The sequence below is a fragment of the Heterocephalus glaber genome, unplaced genomic scaffold (genome assembly GCF_053883595.1).
Source record: "Heterocephalus glaber isolate CG9 unplaced genomic scaffold, H.glaber_assembly_v1.0 deba00000071, whole genome shotgun sequence".
Taxonomy (NCBI): domain Eukaryota; kingdom Metazoa; phylum Chordata; class Mammalia; order Rodentia; family Bathyergidae; genus Heterocephalus; species Heterocephalus glaber.
The window spans coordinates 14097411-14115218 of NW_028258137.1; the positions used below are offsets into that span (position 1 = coordinate 14097411).

General features: G+C 49.3%; 1 protein-coding gene across 5 annotated transcripts; it reads left to right on the forward strand.

Annotated features, from left to right (window-relative positions):
* Nucleotides 1-51: 51 nt before the first annotated feature.
* Dhx38 (DEAH-box helicase 38) lies at nt 52-17808 on the forward strand. 5 transcript variants are annotated; one of them, XM_087210786.1, is made up of 28 exons: nt 52-353; nt 495-754; nt 2578-2919; nt 3293-3480; nt 3959-4063; nt 4582-4729; nt 4852-4970; nt 5122-5198; nt 5574-5729; nt 6242-6403; nt 6585-6692; nt 7044-7156; nt 8547-8684; nt 9080-9266; nt 9374-9559; nt 9906-10046; nt 10383-10493; nt 10582-10698; nt 10883-10990; nt 11409-11521; nt 12305-12513; nt 12620-12774; nt 13172-13327; nt 13414-13548; nt 13731-13856; nt 14367-14462; nt 15923-16044; nt 17344-17808. In XM_087210786.1, exons 3-28 carry the CDS (start codon nt 2594-2596, stop codon nt 17426-17428), a joined length of 3687 nt encoding a protein of 1228 aa, XP_087066912.1. In that variant the 5' UTR covers nt 52-353; nt 495-754; nt 2578-2593; the 3' UTR covers nt 17429-17808. The 5 variants fall into 5 exon arrangements, with proteins under 5 accessions (XP_087066912.1, XP_004842980.1, XP_087066952.1 ...); XM_004842923.3 differs by having other exon boundaries at nt 546-754; XM_087210826.1 differs by having other exon boundaries at nt 692-754.

Consider the following 17808-nt stretch of genomic DNA (forward strand, 5'->3'; position numbering starts at 1 on the left):
TCTCCTCCCGCCCACAGTCTAGAGGCGGGGGCTCGGCTCTTAGACTGAGCGTGATTGGTTTCAAGGAGACTCGGAAGTGCCTCAGATCAGAGCTGAGCCTCAGAGGAAGACATTGTAGCTTTGAGAGGCTGTTCACATTCAGTCCTACACTTGGATCCCGGAACTATCGTTTTGTGGGCTGCTCTCGATGGTACTTTTGGACGGATAGAGTTGGCTGCGCAGAGTATTACGGGACAATGATGGCCGCTTTCAAGGAGCGGAATTTGGCTCTTTGAGGCCGTCTGACCCAAGAGTGGTGGCGCCGGCACCCCAGACTCCGGGACGGAAGGGTCCCGAGAGTCGTGCTTGGTGAGGTGAGTGACCTTTCTTCCTTCCAAATCTATCCTTCGCTAATCATGGCGGCTCCAGGAGACGAATGTCGGTCCTCGGGTCATGTTTGGGCCTGGGTTTGGAAAGTTCCTCTCGTCCTGGTCACCCAGTTTGCTTTACTTCAGGAATGCTCTGCCGATCCTGTTTCCTCCGGCTTTTCTCCTTGTTCTGGTCAGATCCTGATGTCTGGAGAGGCCTCACTGAGATCCAGGGATGCTGCCTGGGGTCGCCCTGCGCCCTTACTTGGGACTGCCCTACCCCAGTCCATGACAGCCGTCACGCCTGAGTAGGGCTCCTCGTGTCTTTTTCTTCTTTCTGACAGTGATATCTCCACTAGGCGATCTGGTGGGTTATCAGTAGTAGAATGTCATCTCTACGAAGGCAGGTATTTTTTTTTCTGTTTTCCTTATTCCTATTGTCGAGTATAGCAGTTGGCTCACGGAGGCAGTGAATAATTGTTGAACGAGCAAGTCGAAGTTTTTTCTTTACTGTTTTCCTTGTACCTCTGTGCCATTAATCTTTTTCCAGAATCAGACCCCTTAGCTCTTTATCTTACCAGCCAGTTAAATCCTCTCTGTCAGATTCCTTGTCCTGTTTTGTTGATATTTTTTCTTGCTGGATCTAGAAATGTTTGATTCTCTGACCTTTAGTAAGTTTAAACTTATTCATTCTATTTCCCAAACTTTAATTTAGCTAGGCACTGGGCGGTGGCAGTTAACAAGACAGACAACATTCACTTGCTTGCATAGATCGTCATTCTAGGGGTGTAATTTCCAGTTCAGATGACTACTGAAGAGAGCCTGTGGATATCTGCCTTCTTGCCTGGATTTCCACACATGCACGCAGATGTAACCAGCGATGATGTTTTTAAAATGAAACTCTTGTTTCTTTTATTATGCTTTCCATATTATGCTTTCAGTACTCTTCTGGATTATGCTTGGAGTACTCTTCTGTAGAGCTGTTCTTGTTAATCAGAGCTTGGCAGCCATTTGTGGATTCTGGAAGTATTCTGCCCCTCAACAGTTTCTTTGCTTCATTAACTTGTTGGAATGAGGGGAATTATTATCCAAATGCCCGGCCCGGCATAGATGTATGCTTATAAATGGGAGTTGTTTTGTTTTTTTTTTTGTACTGGGGATTGAACTCAGGACCTTGCGCTTGTGAGGCAGGTGGCTGAACTACTGAGCTAAATCCCCAACCCCTATAATGGGAAATTAAGATGAATTTGTTATAAGTTGAGCTCCAGGAAGTCTTATAGTTTCTTAAATATTTTTGGAAACATTGTTTCCTAATTTGATGTTTTTCATAAATGTTTTTGGTGAACATAGATTGTTATTAAACTGATTTTGGAGTGGGGCATTTAGCTCAGTGGTGCTGCCGCCTGCCTCGAAAGTGCAAGGGCCTGAGTTCAATCCCTAGTACCCCCTCTAAAAAAACCCCCCCAAAACCAAAAAACTGATTTTGACCATTGTGAGATAATTGTGTTTTCAGAACACTACTGGTCCACTAAAACATGTAGAATGTGGGTGGTATCTTTATATTCCCATATCTCTGTTCTGCTGTATCTATGTTAAAGGGAGGGAAAGTAGAAGAACTTGTACAAATTGGTGAGGAGCCCAGTCAGTATATAGGAGCATAGCAAATAAAATGATGTAACAGTAACATTTATATAACTTTTTATGGCTACAGAGTGTGTTCACATACACTTTCTTGTTTGATTCGCACAATAATTCCATAGATTAGATAAAGTAAAAATTATTTCCAATTTACAGATACGAAAAGTATGGCTAACCAAAGATTAAGTTGCTTACCATCACAAAGGTAGAAAATGTAAAGAGCCTGGATTCTAATGAGGTTACTGACTTCAAATCTAGTTTTTCCTTTACTACTTTTATAGATGCTATCATGTGCTAGTAAGTGGCCCTTAGTGAGGTTTTTCTTGCCTGAATGATACTCTCTTGGAGCCCAATGTTTTGGAGTGTGTGTGTGTATGTGTGTATCTATATCTGTGGTATGTGTTGGGAATAGGAAGATCTTTTGAGATTGTCAGTGATTTGATGGAGAAGTCTTGATAAAAGGTAGAAAAAGTCTCAGCATGAGGAGATACTTAATGACCCAAATATATCTATAACTATAGCTATTTTGGGATGTAGAAGAGCCAACCTTTCTCCCTTATGTCCAATACCAAATAGTTTCCTTTCTTACCAGAGAAATCCCAAAGCCTATGATGGAGGGTACCATTGAAGATGCCTCGATCCATCGGTTGGAAGGCACTGATCTGGACTCTCAGGTTGGCGGTCTTGTTTGTAAGACCAAAAGTGCAGCCAGTGAGCAGCATGTCTTCAAAGCCCCTGCTCCCCGCCCTTCATTGCTGGGACTAGACTTACTGGCTTCCTTGAAAAGGAAGGAGCGAGAGGAGAAGGATGATGGGGAGGACAAGAAGAAGTCCAGAGTCTCTTCCTACAAGGACTGGGAGGAGAGCAAGGATGACCAAAAGGATGCGGAGGAGGAGGGCAGTGAGCAGGCTGGCCGAAGTGGCTGGAAAGACAGGTAAAGGCCTGTGGGTAGGTTGGTTCAAAGAGGGTAAAAGTGCAGACCAGACAGTAATAGCCCATGTTTAGTTCTTAGTTTTTCCATCGGACATTTAGAGCTTTATGATGGATTATGATTCTGTAATATTGAAGGTAGGTAGGAATTAGTATTTTCTTCAGATTTGTGGGGAACATTACAGGACAACTAAGGAGTAGGAAAAATTCAAGGACAACTAAGGATACCTTGGGTTGTTGCCCACATGGATACAGGCCTGTGGGAATGGGGGAGATGTGGTAGATACGGACAGATCACTTGTTTGGCGTAGCCAGAGGTTTGGGGCAGGTGTTTTCTCCTACGGAGGGCCCTTTACTGGCTACCCTCTCTGTTTCAGACAGTATCGATCTGCTCGGGTAGAGACTCCATCCCACCCTGGGGGTGTGAGTGAAGAGTTTTGGGAACGCAGTCGGCAGAGAGAGAGGGAACGGCGGGAACATGGTGTCTATGCCTCATCCAAAGAAGAAAAGGACCGGAAAAAGGAAAAATCACGGGATCGAGATTATGACCGAAAGAGAGACAGAGGTAGCCTAACTAGCATAGTTCCCATTGCTTTGCTTAAGTGTGTGGTCTTTGTTTTATTATGAAAATTTGTGATCAAGGAAGTAATATAAGAAACCAGAGTTTACAATAAATAGTGTTGGTGCTAGAGAAAGGACAGTGCCATGGAGCAAAGTTGGACATAAAATTCAGAGCTGGCTTTGCACAGTTCTGTTTATATCTCATAGGCTAGTTACTATTGCAGAGGTATTCACTATAGATTTGTAACTGTTTCTTTTTGCATTCTTGCAGGAAAATAACTTACTGTGAGTTTGAAACTTACTAGCCAGTAACTGTTTTTCCCCTTGAAAGAATGGTAGTATGTGAGCTTCAGGACCCATGAACCACATTAGAGCAGTGCAGGTTGCACCTGTGAGTGAGGCAGGGGCCTGTCCTTTCTCCAGGGTGCAGATGGGTGTCAGGATGGGACACATAGTTTTAAGCTCTTTATGTGACCTCACAGATGAGCGGGACAGAAGCAGGCACAGCAGCAGATCAGAGCGAGATGGAGGCTCAGAACGCAGCAGCAGAAGAAATGAACCAGAGAGCCCACGACATCGGCCTAAAGGTAGATGCGGCTCTTTTCTGTGGGGAGGTGTGGGGGCTCAGGTGTATGAAAGGCAGGCTGGCTTCGCCGGGGCAGAGAGTCAGAGTCTGCCTTGAGTACACCTCTGGAATACTGGGCTCTGAGTCAGGTGGGCACAGCCCTGTCCCTTTCTTTGGAGGTGGATGTGCTTCCTTCAGTTGATGAGCTGTTTGCTGAATGACCAGTTTTCCCAGTGGCAAGAAAGACTAGACAGCTGGGGCTCACTAAGGATGTATTAAAAAGAACCATTCATGTTTCAGGTGGATATGTTTGCAGAGAGGAATTGGATATTCCTTAACATGTTGTTACAAACACAGAGGGAAAACTGGCTTATTAAATTCAGGTAGCTTTAAAAGCTGTCAAAACCATCTTATTCATGACAAATAGGTACAAGGTTTATAAATAATAAAATAAATTGGGGGAGTTGACTTGGGTAGTGGTTCTGAAGGTGCTTCTTGGTAAATTGACGTGTCCTGGGGATGTGTCTTTTGTGACCCCAGATGCAGCCACCCCATCAAGGTCTACGTGGGAAGAGGAGGACAGTGGCTATGGCTCTTCCAGGCGCTCTCAGTGGGAGTCGCCCTCCCCGACTCCTTCCTATCGGGACTCTGAGCGGAGCCATCGGCTGCCTACTCGAGACCGAGACAGGTGATGTGTGGGAGGAGCAGCCTGGGTCTCAGCACTGGTGGAGAAGGGGTCCAGGCAGGGAGGGCTGCAGGGAGCTGGGGGATGTGGCTCAGCTCAGTGCCTGCTGGCCTGCTGCTTCCCAGGTCTGTCAGGAGCAAGTACTCAGACGACACTCCTCTGCCAACCCCATCCTACAAATACAACGAATGGGCCGATGACAGAAGGCACTTGGGGTCCACCCCACGTCTGTCCAGAGGCCGAGGTAAGTCCTGGGGGACAGGAGCAGAAGAATTTGGCTTACCTGGGTGCGGCTGAGCAGAGGCTGTGCTCTTTTAGCTGGGCGGCTTTGTGGGTCTGTTGGGCCTTGGATAAGCCAGCATTGCCTCGCCTGACCTGCCACCTGCTCTCCTCAGGAAGACGGGAGGATGGCGAAGAAGGCATTTCATTTGACACAGAAGAGGAGCGGCAGCAGTGGGAGGATGACCAAAGGGTAAAGGCGACCCCTTTGAGGGCTGGCTGAAGTGGAGTGGCTATCCTGTAGAGACATGGGAGAAAGGAGGTGTTAGAGCCCAAGGTCCCTGGGTGACCCTGCAGTGGGACTGGACTTTGAGGGGTATGGTTAACGCCTTTCAGTCTAAAGCCCAGCAGTTTCCTCTGGGAGCCCCAGGTTGTGCAGTGTAGTGCCTCTCCTAACCTACTCCTGTTATATGGTGGTGCCACCGTGTGGTAAAGCTATGTAAATTCAGAGATAGTGCTCACTGTCATTCTCCAGGTGGCCTCTCGCTCACCTCTCACTATGGCTGTTTTCTGCCTTCCTGACCTCTTATCAGATACTGACCTGACCCTCGTTCTCATTGCCCTGCAGCAAGCTGACAGGGATTGGTACATGATGGATGAGGGTTACGATGAGTTCCACAACCCCCTGGCCTACTCCTCCGAGGACTACGTTAGGCGGCGGGAGCAGCATCTACATAAACAGAAGCAGAAACGCATTTCTGCCCAGCGTAGGCAGATCAATGAGGTGAGGCTGCTGGCAGTGGTTGGCTCAGATTCAGAGGTGGAGTCGGGGCATGTACGGGGAGTGGCAGGTCCTGCCAAGTGGTGATGGCACAGCTGGTAATTCATTGCTGAGAGCCCTAGGTCTGTTCCTCTGCTGGCAGAGGAGGGGTGGGCAGTAACCTTTGAGTAGCAGAAAACCCCAGCACACGCTTCCGCAGTGCCTCTTGAGGGGGCTGTGGATGGGATGGGCTGGGGGCACCTGCCTCTGTGGTCTGTGTTCTTTGTGTCTCTGAGTGGGGCCACCCTTCGTGTGTCAGGCTGGGTAGAGGTTCTGACGTAGCTCTAAGGTGCTGCTTTTTGGAACAAAGTACTGCAGGTGATTCGGGGGGGGTAATTCTTTGTCTAAGGAGCTGCAGCGTAGACAGCCCTGTGATGCCTCCATGGCCACCATGGCCCTTCTGTCATGGCATGTGCTGTCCTTCAGGATGACTTTTTGGTTGCAGTCTGAGTGTGGCTTGCTTCGTGTCCCTGCAGGATAACGAGCGCTGGGAGACTAACCGCATGCTCACCAGTGGGGTGGTCCACCGGCTGGAGGTGGATGAAGACTTTGAAGAGGATAACGCAGCCAAGGTGCATCTGATGGTGCACAACCTGGTGCCTCCCTTTCTGGATGGGCGCATCGTCTTCACCAAGCAGGTGAGGCTGCTGTGCCAGAGGAAGACCTGAAGAGGAGGAGGAATAGGAAGCGGGAGCAGCCCCACATCATGATAGGGCAGGCCCATATCACCTCGGTCACCTGCTAGGGCCATTGTGAAATGAATGCTGATTGGCTTTAGTGAGCAGTAGGGAATTTCTCCTTTTCCTCCACCTCCTGCAGCCGGAGCCTGTGATTCCAGTCAAAGATGCCACTTCTGACCTGGCCATTATTGCCCGAAAAGGCAGTCAGACGGTGCGGAAGCACAGGGAGCAAAAGGAACGCAAAAAGGTTGGTCTTGTCACTGAGGGCTGGAACATTTCTGCATATTTTTCTTTTCTTTTTCCTTTTTAAAAACCTTAAGAGACCACCCAGGTAGGATTCCTGTTGGAAGTTAGAGGATGCATGTGGAGCAAGAGTCAGCCCTTGGAGAGGGGTGCTGTGTTCCTGTGTTTGGCTCTTAGTTCGAGCAGCCACAGGGCCTGGTGTTGGGTAGTTGAAGTTTGAGACTGAGATGTGTGGCCTGGTCCACCAGGGCCTTGTAGGAATTGCCACCAGATGAAGCCCCTTGTTAACCAGGATTGAATTCCCATTCCCCATAGTCACATCATGGGATGGAGTGGGCTTTCTTGTCTTCCTCAGGCTCAGCACAAACACTGGGAACTGGCTGGGACCAAACTGGGAGATATAATGGGTGTCAAAAAAGAGGAGGAGCCAGATAAAGCTGTAACAGAAGATGGGAAGGTGGACTACAGGTGGGTAACCTCTGCCACAGATAGTTTGGTCCAAAGGTTGAGGGCAGTTAGAGCAGAATTGATAGGCTTCATGTTACCTGGAATCTTTTGGTCTCTTCTGATGCTTTCTTCCTGGACACTCTTCTTTTGTCTTTAACTAGATATTATGCCTACTGCTACTACCACGGGAGCTTCCTCTATGCTGGATGGTGGTACGAGTAGAGTGAGGCCTAGGGAAGTTCAGTAACTTGTTTGAGGTTAGCTGGTAAATGCTGGTGTTAAAGTCAGAGCCAGACAGTCTTGCTTTGCAGTCTGTGCTCTTGGCTAGTTTGCTACAGTGCCTTTGAGGTGTTCAAAGGTGGGAACTTGGGTCAGATTTCAGTTCAGTATAAGGAAGGACTGTTTTAACAGAGGTTAAATAAAAGGGGTTATCAGGTAGTAATTTCTTTGTTCTTAGTGGTAGTGGGCAGATGCTGGGTAACTGCTTATTTGGATTCCTGCATTGGGTTGGTGGTGAGAACTGAAATGTCCTTCACAAGTCTCATCCTTTGAACACTCATAGCCTACTGAATCCTCATTTGAGTTAATAATTCTCTCTACCACTGTGTGACATATTGCAGACGAGAAGTTGGTATTATTGATCAACGCTTTTTAGTCTCTGGGTAGTTTAATCCCTTCAGAATCAGTTGTTAGATGACCAGGAGGGAGTGAGTGAAATTAGAAATCAGCTTGATGGAGCGTTAGGCAGGTCTGAGGGAGAAAACATCCCTTGGAGGTGGAGGTCGGAGAGTGATTGTGTGGACTCAGGTGGTGCAGAACTTGGGAAATGCCATAGTGCTACTGGTTTTTGGGAGGTGTTCACGCGATAAACATTGAGTGCTTTCACTAGAAGCTGTAGGTAAAGATTAAGTGAATTCCAGTTCTTTAAAAATGAGGTTGGTGGACTTTGCTGCCCTATCAAGGGAGGAAGTTTCACCTACATCCTGTGCTCTGCAGTGGTAACTCCTAGGAGACTACGGGGCTATTTTTGCCTTTCAAATGTGGTGTGGAAATTGCCCAAGGTGTTTCCTATAAGTTAGTGACTTGGTGGTTAATTTCAGTGCCTTTTCTGGTCACACTGTATTGAGGGTAGAGAATTTACCCCCTCAATCATCTGTACCTCTTTGATGCATAGGTGGCTCTGTTTGACCCCAGGGTGTTGAGTGTGTTGTGGATGATGGATTCTCATACCATAGTTTCAGGCCCAACAAGAAACGATATCAGATTACCTGGCTGCTTTGGTGTCTTAGAGATTTATTGCTTCTTGTCAAAGTCATTCTTATTCCTGGGAGCAAGAGGAAGGGAAATAATGTAGTCAAGAGGGACTGTGGGAAATGGCGCATGGTGTTTAGGCTGTTATGCATGTTCTCAGGACAGAGCAGAAGTTTGCAGATCACATGAAGAAGAAAAGTGAAGCCAATAGCGAGTTTGCCAAGAAGAAGTCGATCTTGGAGCAGAGGCAGTATCTGCCCATCTTTGCCGTGCAGCAGGAGCTTCTCACTATTATCAGGTAACATCACCCAGGGCTGGCATCCTCATCAGGGTCTAGTCAGCATTTCCCCTACCTCCTTTTGTTTACTCACCTCTTTTCTTTTGCGCACTGTGTCTGATGTGGAAGGGACACCATTTGTTTTTCCCCTGACCCAGTCACCCTGGGCTACGCTGTGCAAAGTAACACGATAGCATCCTTTGGTTTTAGCCCTGGTTAAACCTCACTGTGTGCCAGACATTTGGGTTGGTAGCTCTGTGAGAGACTGTTTTCCCAAGTAAATTCTTGCGACTAAGCAAGCATGCTCCTTGGTTAGCTAGAATGGTGTAACAGGAGGTGGCAGAGGCTTCTTGGAGTTGACCTTCCTCTTAGGCTGCTCAGCCCTTTACCTGCACTTCTCTCGTCTTCCCCTGTAGAGACAATAGCATCGTGATCGTGGTTGGGGAGACGGGGAGTGGCAAGACCACCCAGCTGACCCAGTACTTGCATGAGGATGGTTACACAGACTATGGGATGATTGGGTGCACCCAGCCCCGGCGTGTGGCTGCCATGTCAGTGGCCAAGAGAGTCAGCGAAGAGATGGGGGGAAACCTAGGCGAGGAGGTGAGTGGGCACCAGGGCTGAGCTGTGTACATCCCCCTGCTGAAGAGTGTGACCTGCTAGTGGTGAGCTGGTGGCCATAGCTGCTGAGCCATCTGTCTGACCTCCAGGTGGGTTATGCCATCCGCTTTGAAGATTGCACTTCAGAAAGCACCTTGATCAAATACATGACTGACGGGATCCTGCTGCGAGAGTCCCTCCGGGAACCTGACCTGGATCACTATAGTGCCATCATCATGGACGAGGCCCATGAGCGCTCTCTCAACACTGACGTGCTCTTTGGGCTGCTCCGGGAGGTGAGGACAGTGGGGTCCAGTCCCTGTGGGCCCACGGGGCTTTGCCCAGTGCACTGCCAGTAATTAGTGACAGGAGCATTCCAGGTGGGCTGGGGCTGGTCTGGGGACGCTGAGAAGGGTATCTGGCAGGCCAAGTTTGTCCCCGAAGCCTCTGGGTTGCCAGGATTCTAGTTTCTTCTGTTCTTGCTCAGCTGAGTGATTCAGCATTTTCTTGCTCAAGTCTTTAGGAGTGTTAAATGCAACATGTCAGTTTGCCAGCTTTATTTGAGGGTAATGCTGATGAGACTGGAAGCTGGAGCCAAGGGACTCACACCTGTAGGAGACTGTAAGTGCCTTCTTCTGTTAGGTTGTGGCTCGGCGATCAGACCTGAAGCTCATTGTCACATCAGCCACTATGGATGCAGACAAATTTGCTGCCTTTTTTGGGAATGTCCCCATCTTCCACATCCCTGGTCGAACCTTCCCTGTTGATATCCTCTTCAGCAAGGTACTGACCTTCAATACTATGTGCTTCTGTGCCGTGAAGTCAGTGGAAAGAGGTGGGGTACTGAATTAGGAAGGATTTGGTGGGTACTGTGGGGAAAGTGGGGGAACCTATGGCTGTGGGGCTCAGGGGACCCAGAATGGTGCCCGGGGAACTTTTGTGTCTGTTTCTTTGGATGTGCAGTTGAAGTCTCATGGTCAGTCCTGGTGTAGGTGTGGCAGCCTTGAAAGCCCATCGCTGCAGCCCAGAGGGGGCACTGGCCTCGGGGTTCCTGGTGTGCGTAGGATGCCTGGCCATGCTGCCAGTGCTCCCTCTGACTACTCCTGGTGGGCTTTGCAGACTCCACAGGAGGATTACGTGGAGGCCGCAGTGAAGCAGTCCTTGCAGGTGCACCTGTCAGGAGCTCCAGGGGACATTCTGATCTTCATGCCTGGCCAAGAAGACATTGAGGTACATGTCCTGATTCCACTGTGATGAACAAGTGTGTCATCTCTATGAGATGACTCCAGAGCCTCATGGCTCCTCCCGGTGCCTTCAGGTGACCTCAGACCAGATAGTGGAACATCTGGAGGAACTGGAGAATGCACCTGCCTTGGCCGTGCTACCCATCTATTCCCAGCTGCCTTCTGACCTCCAGGCTAAAATCTTCCAGAAGGTGCGACACAGGAATGTCTGGGTCCCCACCATTGGGTGTCTTCTTTGTCCTCGAAAGGAGGTTGAGGAGGAGGGATATTCATTCCTGTATTGGGTGAGTGGGAGGTGGCCTCATCCCTGAGTTGTGTGGGTTTTCTGGCCTGGTGGACTCAGCTTTCCTCCCTGCACATTCTGCTTGGCCCTAGGCTCCAGATGGTGTTCGAAAGTGTATTGTTGCCACCAACATTGCTGAGACATCTCTGACTGTCGATGGAATCATGTTTGTTATCGATTCTGGTTATTGCAAATTAAAGGTAAGGGGAGATACAGGAGGTGGGACCCCAGTCTTTTCACAAAGCTAATTTAGCTGTGGTTGGGGGAGAGGTCAGGACTTAGTCCTCCACCCAGGAAGGGAATGTCCATGGCAGTGATGGTGGTGGTGTTAGGGTATCATTTAGTGAGTCCTGATTTTGCCATGTGCTTGGTTCGTTTAGTCCTTGTGATAACTCAGTGGAGTGTAGGTGATTTAAATAACCCAATGTAGATCACTTTGCTGTTGTTTATGGGGAAACCATCCTTAGGTATTTATGAGAATATTACTTGAGGATCCTAGCTCCATAAGGATGGCTGCCTGCATTGCTGACCCTTTCTCTATGAAGGGTCTGTCTTTGTCTCAGGGCTATCTCTCTTTTCTCCACACTCTGTCCTTAGCTCTTCTCTGCCCCATGCTAGGTCTTCAACCCCAGGATTGGCATGGATGCTCTGCAGATCTACCCCATCAGCCAGGCCAATGCCAACCAGAGGTCAGGGAGAGCTGGCAGGACGGGCCCAGGTCAGTGTTTCAGGTAGGAGCCCTGTGCTAGCCTGCTTTCTGGGGCAGCGCTGGGACTGCTGACTGTGGAACCCATGCTGGGTGGGTGGGACACTGGCCCTAGAGCTGATTCCCAAGGTCAGGGGCCACTGGTGGGCTGCCATTTTGTGGTGCCACTGAATGGAAGGAGTAGCCTTTCCAGGAGCTCTGAGGCAGACCGTAAGGAATGTACTTGCCCTGGAAGATTGGTAATTATAGCAGACTACCCTCCTGAGGGTAGATATGAGTAATGGACAGCATTGGTTCTTTGTAACCTTTCCAGTTATTCTTTCTCTTTTTTTGTTCCAATTTATTTTTTTTTGTACCGGGGATCGAACTCAGGACCTTGCACTTGCAAGGCAGGCACAGTGCAGCTGAGCTAAATCCCCAGTCCTTTTTGTTACAATTTTAAAAAGTAATATATTCAGTATAGAAATTCAGTAAATACAGAAAGACATTTAGAAGACAAAACCTTACCATAATGCTAGTCCCATATACTTTGGTTCCAGAAATGAAACAGGCCACGTAGGATGTAGGGAGCTCTGGCAGAAAAGTTGAGTTAGCAGAACTGAGTTTTGAGTAGGGAGAGATGAATGACTCAGAGAAGTGGGAATTCCCACTGCCTGTGGGATTTACTGGCCATTTTGGGGTACACTTGTGGTGTGAAGCTGAAACAGTGCTGGCCTGCCATGCATTCCCTATGGGCAGTTAGGCACGTGTAAGAGGCTAGTAGGCCAGCATGGGGAAGGTGCAGTGAACTGGGTCCTCTTCATGGCAGGCTCTACACACAGAGTGCCTACAAGAACGAGCTTCTCACCACCACGGTGCCCGAGATCCAGAGGACCAACCTGGCCAATGTGGTGCTGCTGCTCAAGTCGCTCGGGGTACAGGACCTGCTGCAGTTCCACTTCATGGACCCTCCCCCAGAGGACAACATGCTCAACTCCATGTATCAGCTCTGGATCCTTGGGGCCTTGGACAATACAGGTGCAGTGGCCCAGGAGCTGGTGGGGTCTGGAGGGCACTGGTGTTTGGCTTCTCTCCCTTTCTCCCACTGTTCCACTGAGTGTCTGGGTTTGCTCACCTCCCCTAGGTGGCCTCACCTCCACAGGGCGGCTGATGGTGGAGTTCCCGTTGGACCCAGCCCTGTCCAAGATGCTCATCGTGTCCTGCGACATGGGCTGCAGCTCTGAGATCCTGCTCATTGTTTCTATGCTCTCGGTCCCCGCCATCTTCTACCGGCCCAAGGTGGGGAGGTGGTGGCTGGCTCTGCTCTTCCCAGAGGGCTTGAGGGAGTGTGGGGAGGGGAAGAGCTTCTCTCCATATTATAGAAATGGAACAGAGGCGCAGGATAAGTTTTCAAAGCACAATTTTGCTGTCTTCAGTTAGGCAGGTTGGAGGAGGCTAAAGCATGGGTTCTGTATCATGGTCTTTTTTTTTTGGAAATTTGCAAGAGCATCTTTTCTAGTATGGTTGTGCCCATTTTAGCCTATTTTATTATAAATTTTTTTTCCTTTCATGTCATTAGGCAACATATTGATGTGTTTGAAGTTTGTGGGCAGGTGTAGTGTGAGAATCCCTGAGATATCTGTGGTGGGCCTGGACTTCCCCAGGCCTAGGGTAAATGCCCTTTTTGCCTTCCTAGGGCCGAGAAGAGGAGAGCGATCAAATCCGGGAGAAGTTTGCTGTCCCTGAGAGTGATCATTTGACTTATTTGAATGTCTACCTGCAGTGGAAGAACAATAATTACTCTACCATCTGGTGTAACGACCATTTTATCCATGCCAAGGCCATGCGGAAGGTGGGGCAGCAGCCAGAATGAACAGGATGTCAGTGTCGGGGTGGGGGAGGGACACTGTATCCCAGCCTGCCTGTGTCCTGCTTTAGGTCCGAGAGGTGCGGGCCCAACTTAAGGACATCATGGTGCAGCAGCGGATGAGCCTGGCCTCATGTGGCACCGACTGGGACATCGTCAGGAAATGTATCTGTGCTGCCTATTTCCACCAGGCAGCCAAGCTCAAGGTGAGCCCTGGAAGCCTGTTCCTGCCATGGTACCATATGAGCACAAAGCCCCTCCTGCCATGGTGTGGGTCTCCAGGTCTGGGCTTCTCCCCAAACCTGTGTCAGGATGGCATTAAGGGATGGGGTCACTGCCAGTAGGCAGCGTGTTCCTGATGTGACTGCCTGTCGTGTCTCCTCCCTAGGGGATTGGGGAATATGTGAATATCCGCACAGGGATGCCCTGCCACTTGCACCCCACCAGTTCCCTCTTCGGAATGGGCTACACCCCTGACTACATAGTGTATCATGAGTTGGTCATGACCACCAAGGTAAGTTTCTGCCAGGGTGCTCACATAGTGTAGTGGGGTCCCTCCTACCTGGACGAGGACTTTGTAATGAGTAGAACTTTTGGGTGGAGGACTCAGAGGCACATGCTTTGCTTTTTGGGGCCTTCAAGGTTGGTTTCCTGCTGGGTGCTTGGGGGAGCTTTATGGAGTTAACTTCTGGAATACAGTGACCTCAGCCTTGCCAAAGGATGGTTTCCTACTTGGTGCTTAGAAGGAGCAGCCCCTGCTGGTGTCACTAGCAGGGCTTCCTGAGGACCTGGGCCTTTTCTCTTGGACACTAAGGGGGCATTTTCTCAAGCATGGGGAAATTTGGATGGGAGAAGACATTATAATTCCAGCATCTGGGGCTTTCCTCCTGCCTTTTCCAGCCTTGAGAGACTGAGGGCCCTTCTCACATGGGTCTTGAGTGTGGAACCACTCTAAGAGGAACACTGTCCCCCCCCCCCCCCCGCCCCGGCCATGACCTGTGCCTCACTGCCTTTCTGCCCTCAGGAGTACATGCAGTGTGTGACTGCTGTGGATGGAGAGTGGCTGGCGGAGCTGGGCCCCATGTTCTACAGTGTGAAACAAGCGGGCAAGTCACGCCAGGTAAGGACCTCGCTTCCAGTGGAGGTGCTCTTTGCCCATGGATTGACACATTCCCTCATCCTCTAACTCCCTTCTCCAAACAGAGAGGCTGGGATCCAACCCGCCCTGTCTGTCTGATTTCTTCCTACCATGCTAGTGGTTTGGTTAAAGTAGAAGGAACGATGTAAATAAGCCCCTATGAATTCATCTCCAGTCTTCATAACTGTCAACTTTCTTTCAGTCTTCTTAATTGATTGTATTTCACTCTCATCTCTAAACACATCCATTCTTTCTCTGAAATATTGTAAAGCTATCTTAGACATGACGTTATTTTATCTTTAAGTACTTGAATATGTATCTGTGATGAAAGGGACTTGTTTTTAGAATGTACTCTCCATGCCATTATTGTTCCTGAAAAAATTAATCCTTTATATCGCCCAAGTCTCCAGTCCTTACTCAGTTTTCTCCTTTTATTTCAGAGGTCATCTCTCACAACCGATTTGGTTGGATTAGATCCAGACATTGCAGTTGGTTGTTACATTTGTTCACTTTTCTATTCCAGAGCAGTCTCTGCCTCCTCCCTTTTTTTATTATACTGAATTTTTGGGGCTGTCATTTGTGTATATTACATATTTGGGTGATTGCTTCCTCATGGTGGTATTTAATTGTGCCTCCATTTTGTGTACTTTCTATAACTGAGTCATTACTCTGAAGCTTTGATCAGATTCCAGTTCAGCTGTGTCAGGCAAGGATGCATGTATGCAATGTTAAAACTTCTTTCAGACGCCTTCAGGAGACACATCAGGTCTATTGCGCCCACTTTGATGACGCTAAGATTGATCTGCGGTCCTGTTCATATCACCTCGCCTCCATTCTGAGTTCCCTGCTACTCCATCTCCTTAGGATTTAGTGTTTGCAGAGATCACAGTTTACATCTATTATTTAGGGTTGCGAAATGTTGCTGAGCTTTTGCTTTCCCCCTTAACATAGTTCTCTCCTTTCTGGGCCAAACATATCCTTATGTCTGTCCTTGCCAGCCAGGTGGTAATGTCTTTCCTATTTCCTGTTCTTCCTGGCATGGTTGTAAACTTGATTAAAAACATGTAAGTTGAGTCCTTACCTTTTTTTTTTTGAGACAGGGTCTTGCTATGTAGTTCAGGCTGGCCTTGAACTCCTGGTGCTCCTCCTGCCTCAGCCTCCCAAGTGCTGGGATTACAGGTGTGCACCACCATGGCCAGCTAGTTAACTCCTTACTGATTTGAGTGGGGAGCTGAGGTGTGACTGGCCTAGGACTGAATTGTCTTGAATCAGTGAAGACAGCAGGCATTGGCAGCAGAAGAAACAGCAGCCTTGGTCCTGGCCAGGCAGCCATTGTGGCCTCTTGTCTCTGAGAGCTGGTGCTCTGCAGCAAGAACCTGGGTTCACCCTTGGCCTGCTCTCTGATGATCCTCAGTGGGCTTAGCTATACCCTTCTTCTCTAGGAGAATCGCCGTCGGGCCAAAGAGGAAGCCTCTGCCATGGAGGAGGAGATGGCGCTGGCTGAGGAGCAGCTTCGAGCCCGGCGGCAGGAACAGGAGAAGCGAAGCCCTCTGGGCAGTGTCAGGTGAGCTTCAGCCTTGGGACCTTGAGCGGGATGGAGCCTGTCCTGGGAAGGCTGCCAGGGACCAGCCCTGATGCGAGGTTGTGATGGATGAGAAGTTGACAGTGTAAAGGTGACAGAAGTTGCTTCTGGGTTGGGCGGTCACATGCGCAGGTGTGGGAGGAGTTCCAGGAAACTTTAAAGGCACAGCTATGTATTTGCAGTTTCTGGCCATTGTCCACGTTGTATTCAGGACCCAAGGTGGGCTGGAGTAGCAGGGTGCATCTAATAGCTTTACTTACAAGCTAGGGGATTGGAAAACATAGTGGAGAGGGGAGAAGATTGCTGGGGCTTCTGAATCTGTGCTGGTACCTGGAGGTAGGGCAGACCCAGCAGGTTAAGGGTACAGTCCACAGGACTGCCCTTACTTCAGTACCAGCTGCAAGTTTGGAGGTTACCCTCATCTTTGAGCAACTTGCTACAAATTTGGGGATCCCCAGGGACTTGCTCAGGTTTAATAATTTGCTGAAATGACTGACAGAACTCAGGAAAGCTCTATACTTGATGAATACAGTTTTGTTATAGCAAATCAGAATCAACCAAAGGGTGAGATCCTTAGAGGGAGGACTGAGAGGGTCTGAGATGTGAAGTGAAGCTTCATTTGTCCTTGTGGCCTAGTTACCCTGCTGGCGCATCAATCTGTGACAGTATGCACAGGGTGTTGCCAACCAGGGCAGCTCACTTGAGCAGCAGTGTTCAGGGTTTTTATTGGGATTCCACGACATCGGCGTGACTGACTGAATCATTGCCATGTGGTTGAGCTCACCTCTGCCCTCCCTCCCTTCCCCAAAGCTCAGGCTGGTGTCACGTGGCTCAAGGCCCAGCTGTAATTACAACTCTGTCTTAGTCAAGATTGGCATAAACTATCAGGTGTGGCCGAAGGGCCCACCGTGAACAGCAGAGACATTCCAGTCACTTGGTTAATTCCTCCCAGGGACTGGGGACACAGGCAGGTCTCTGTTGCATGGCTGGAGAGTGATCTACTGAGGTGGATGGAACTTATCTCCTCAGCCCACTGTGGGGGTCTGAAGGGAGTTGTTTGAAAACCTGTTTCACACATTTCTTAGGTGATTTCCTTTTATTACATTTGTAATGAAAGTGGGGAGATGAAGTGAGCGGGAGTGTACTAGGGATAAGGCCTTCTGGCCCAGAGCTGCCTCATACACAGGTCACAAACATACAGGCCTCAGCCTCCTTACCCTGCTGGGGATCCTGCTGGGGTGAGGAGCAGTGTGTTAGCTGTTCCCTCTTCTGTGTCTCCAGGTCCACGAAGATCTACACCCCAGGTCGGAAAGAGCAGGGTGAGCCCATGACACCTCGCCGCACCCCAGCTCGCTTTGGGTTATGAGTCCAGGCTGTCCCAGCAGAGGGTGGCAGCCTTGTATGGGGTCCTCAGCTCTCTGGCAGGAGCACGGAGAGGCTGTGGACTTCATCTGTGCACATCAAGCCCCTGGGGCATTTCCTGCTTGGCCAGGCTCTTACAGAGGAGGAGCTGCTCAGCACAGGAGCTTGGCAGGAGCTGGGGCTGCAGAGCAGCTGAGGCCGCCTGAGCAGCGGGAGGTGGCTGGACCCATTGCATCCACATAACTCATTCCCTGGACGCTTGGTGTATGAGTGACTTGGCTATGACTATGTCTTTTTAAATCCTGTGTAAAGCATTGAGATAGATTTGGAGGCAATTGGTTATAATTTGGGATTTAGAATAAATCTATTATTTGTAAAATGTGA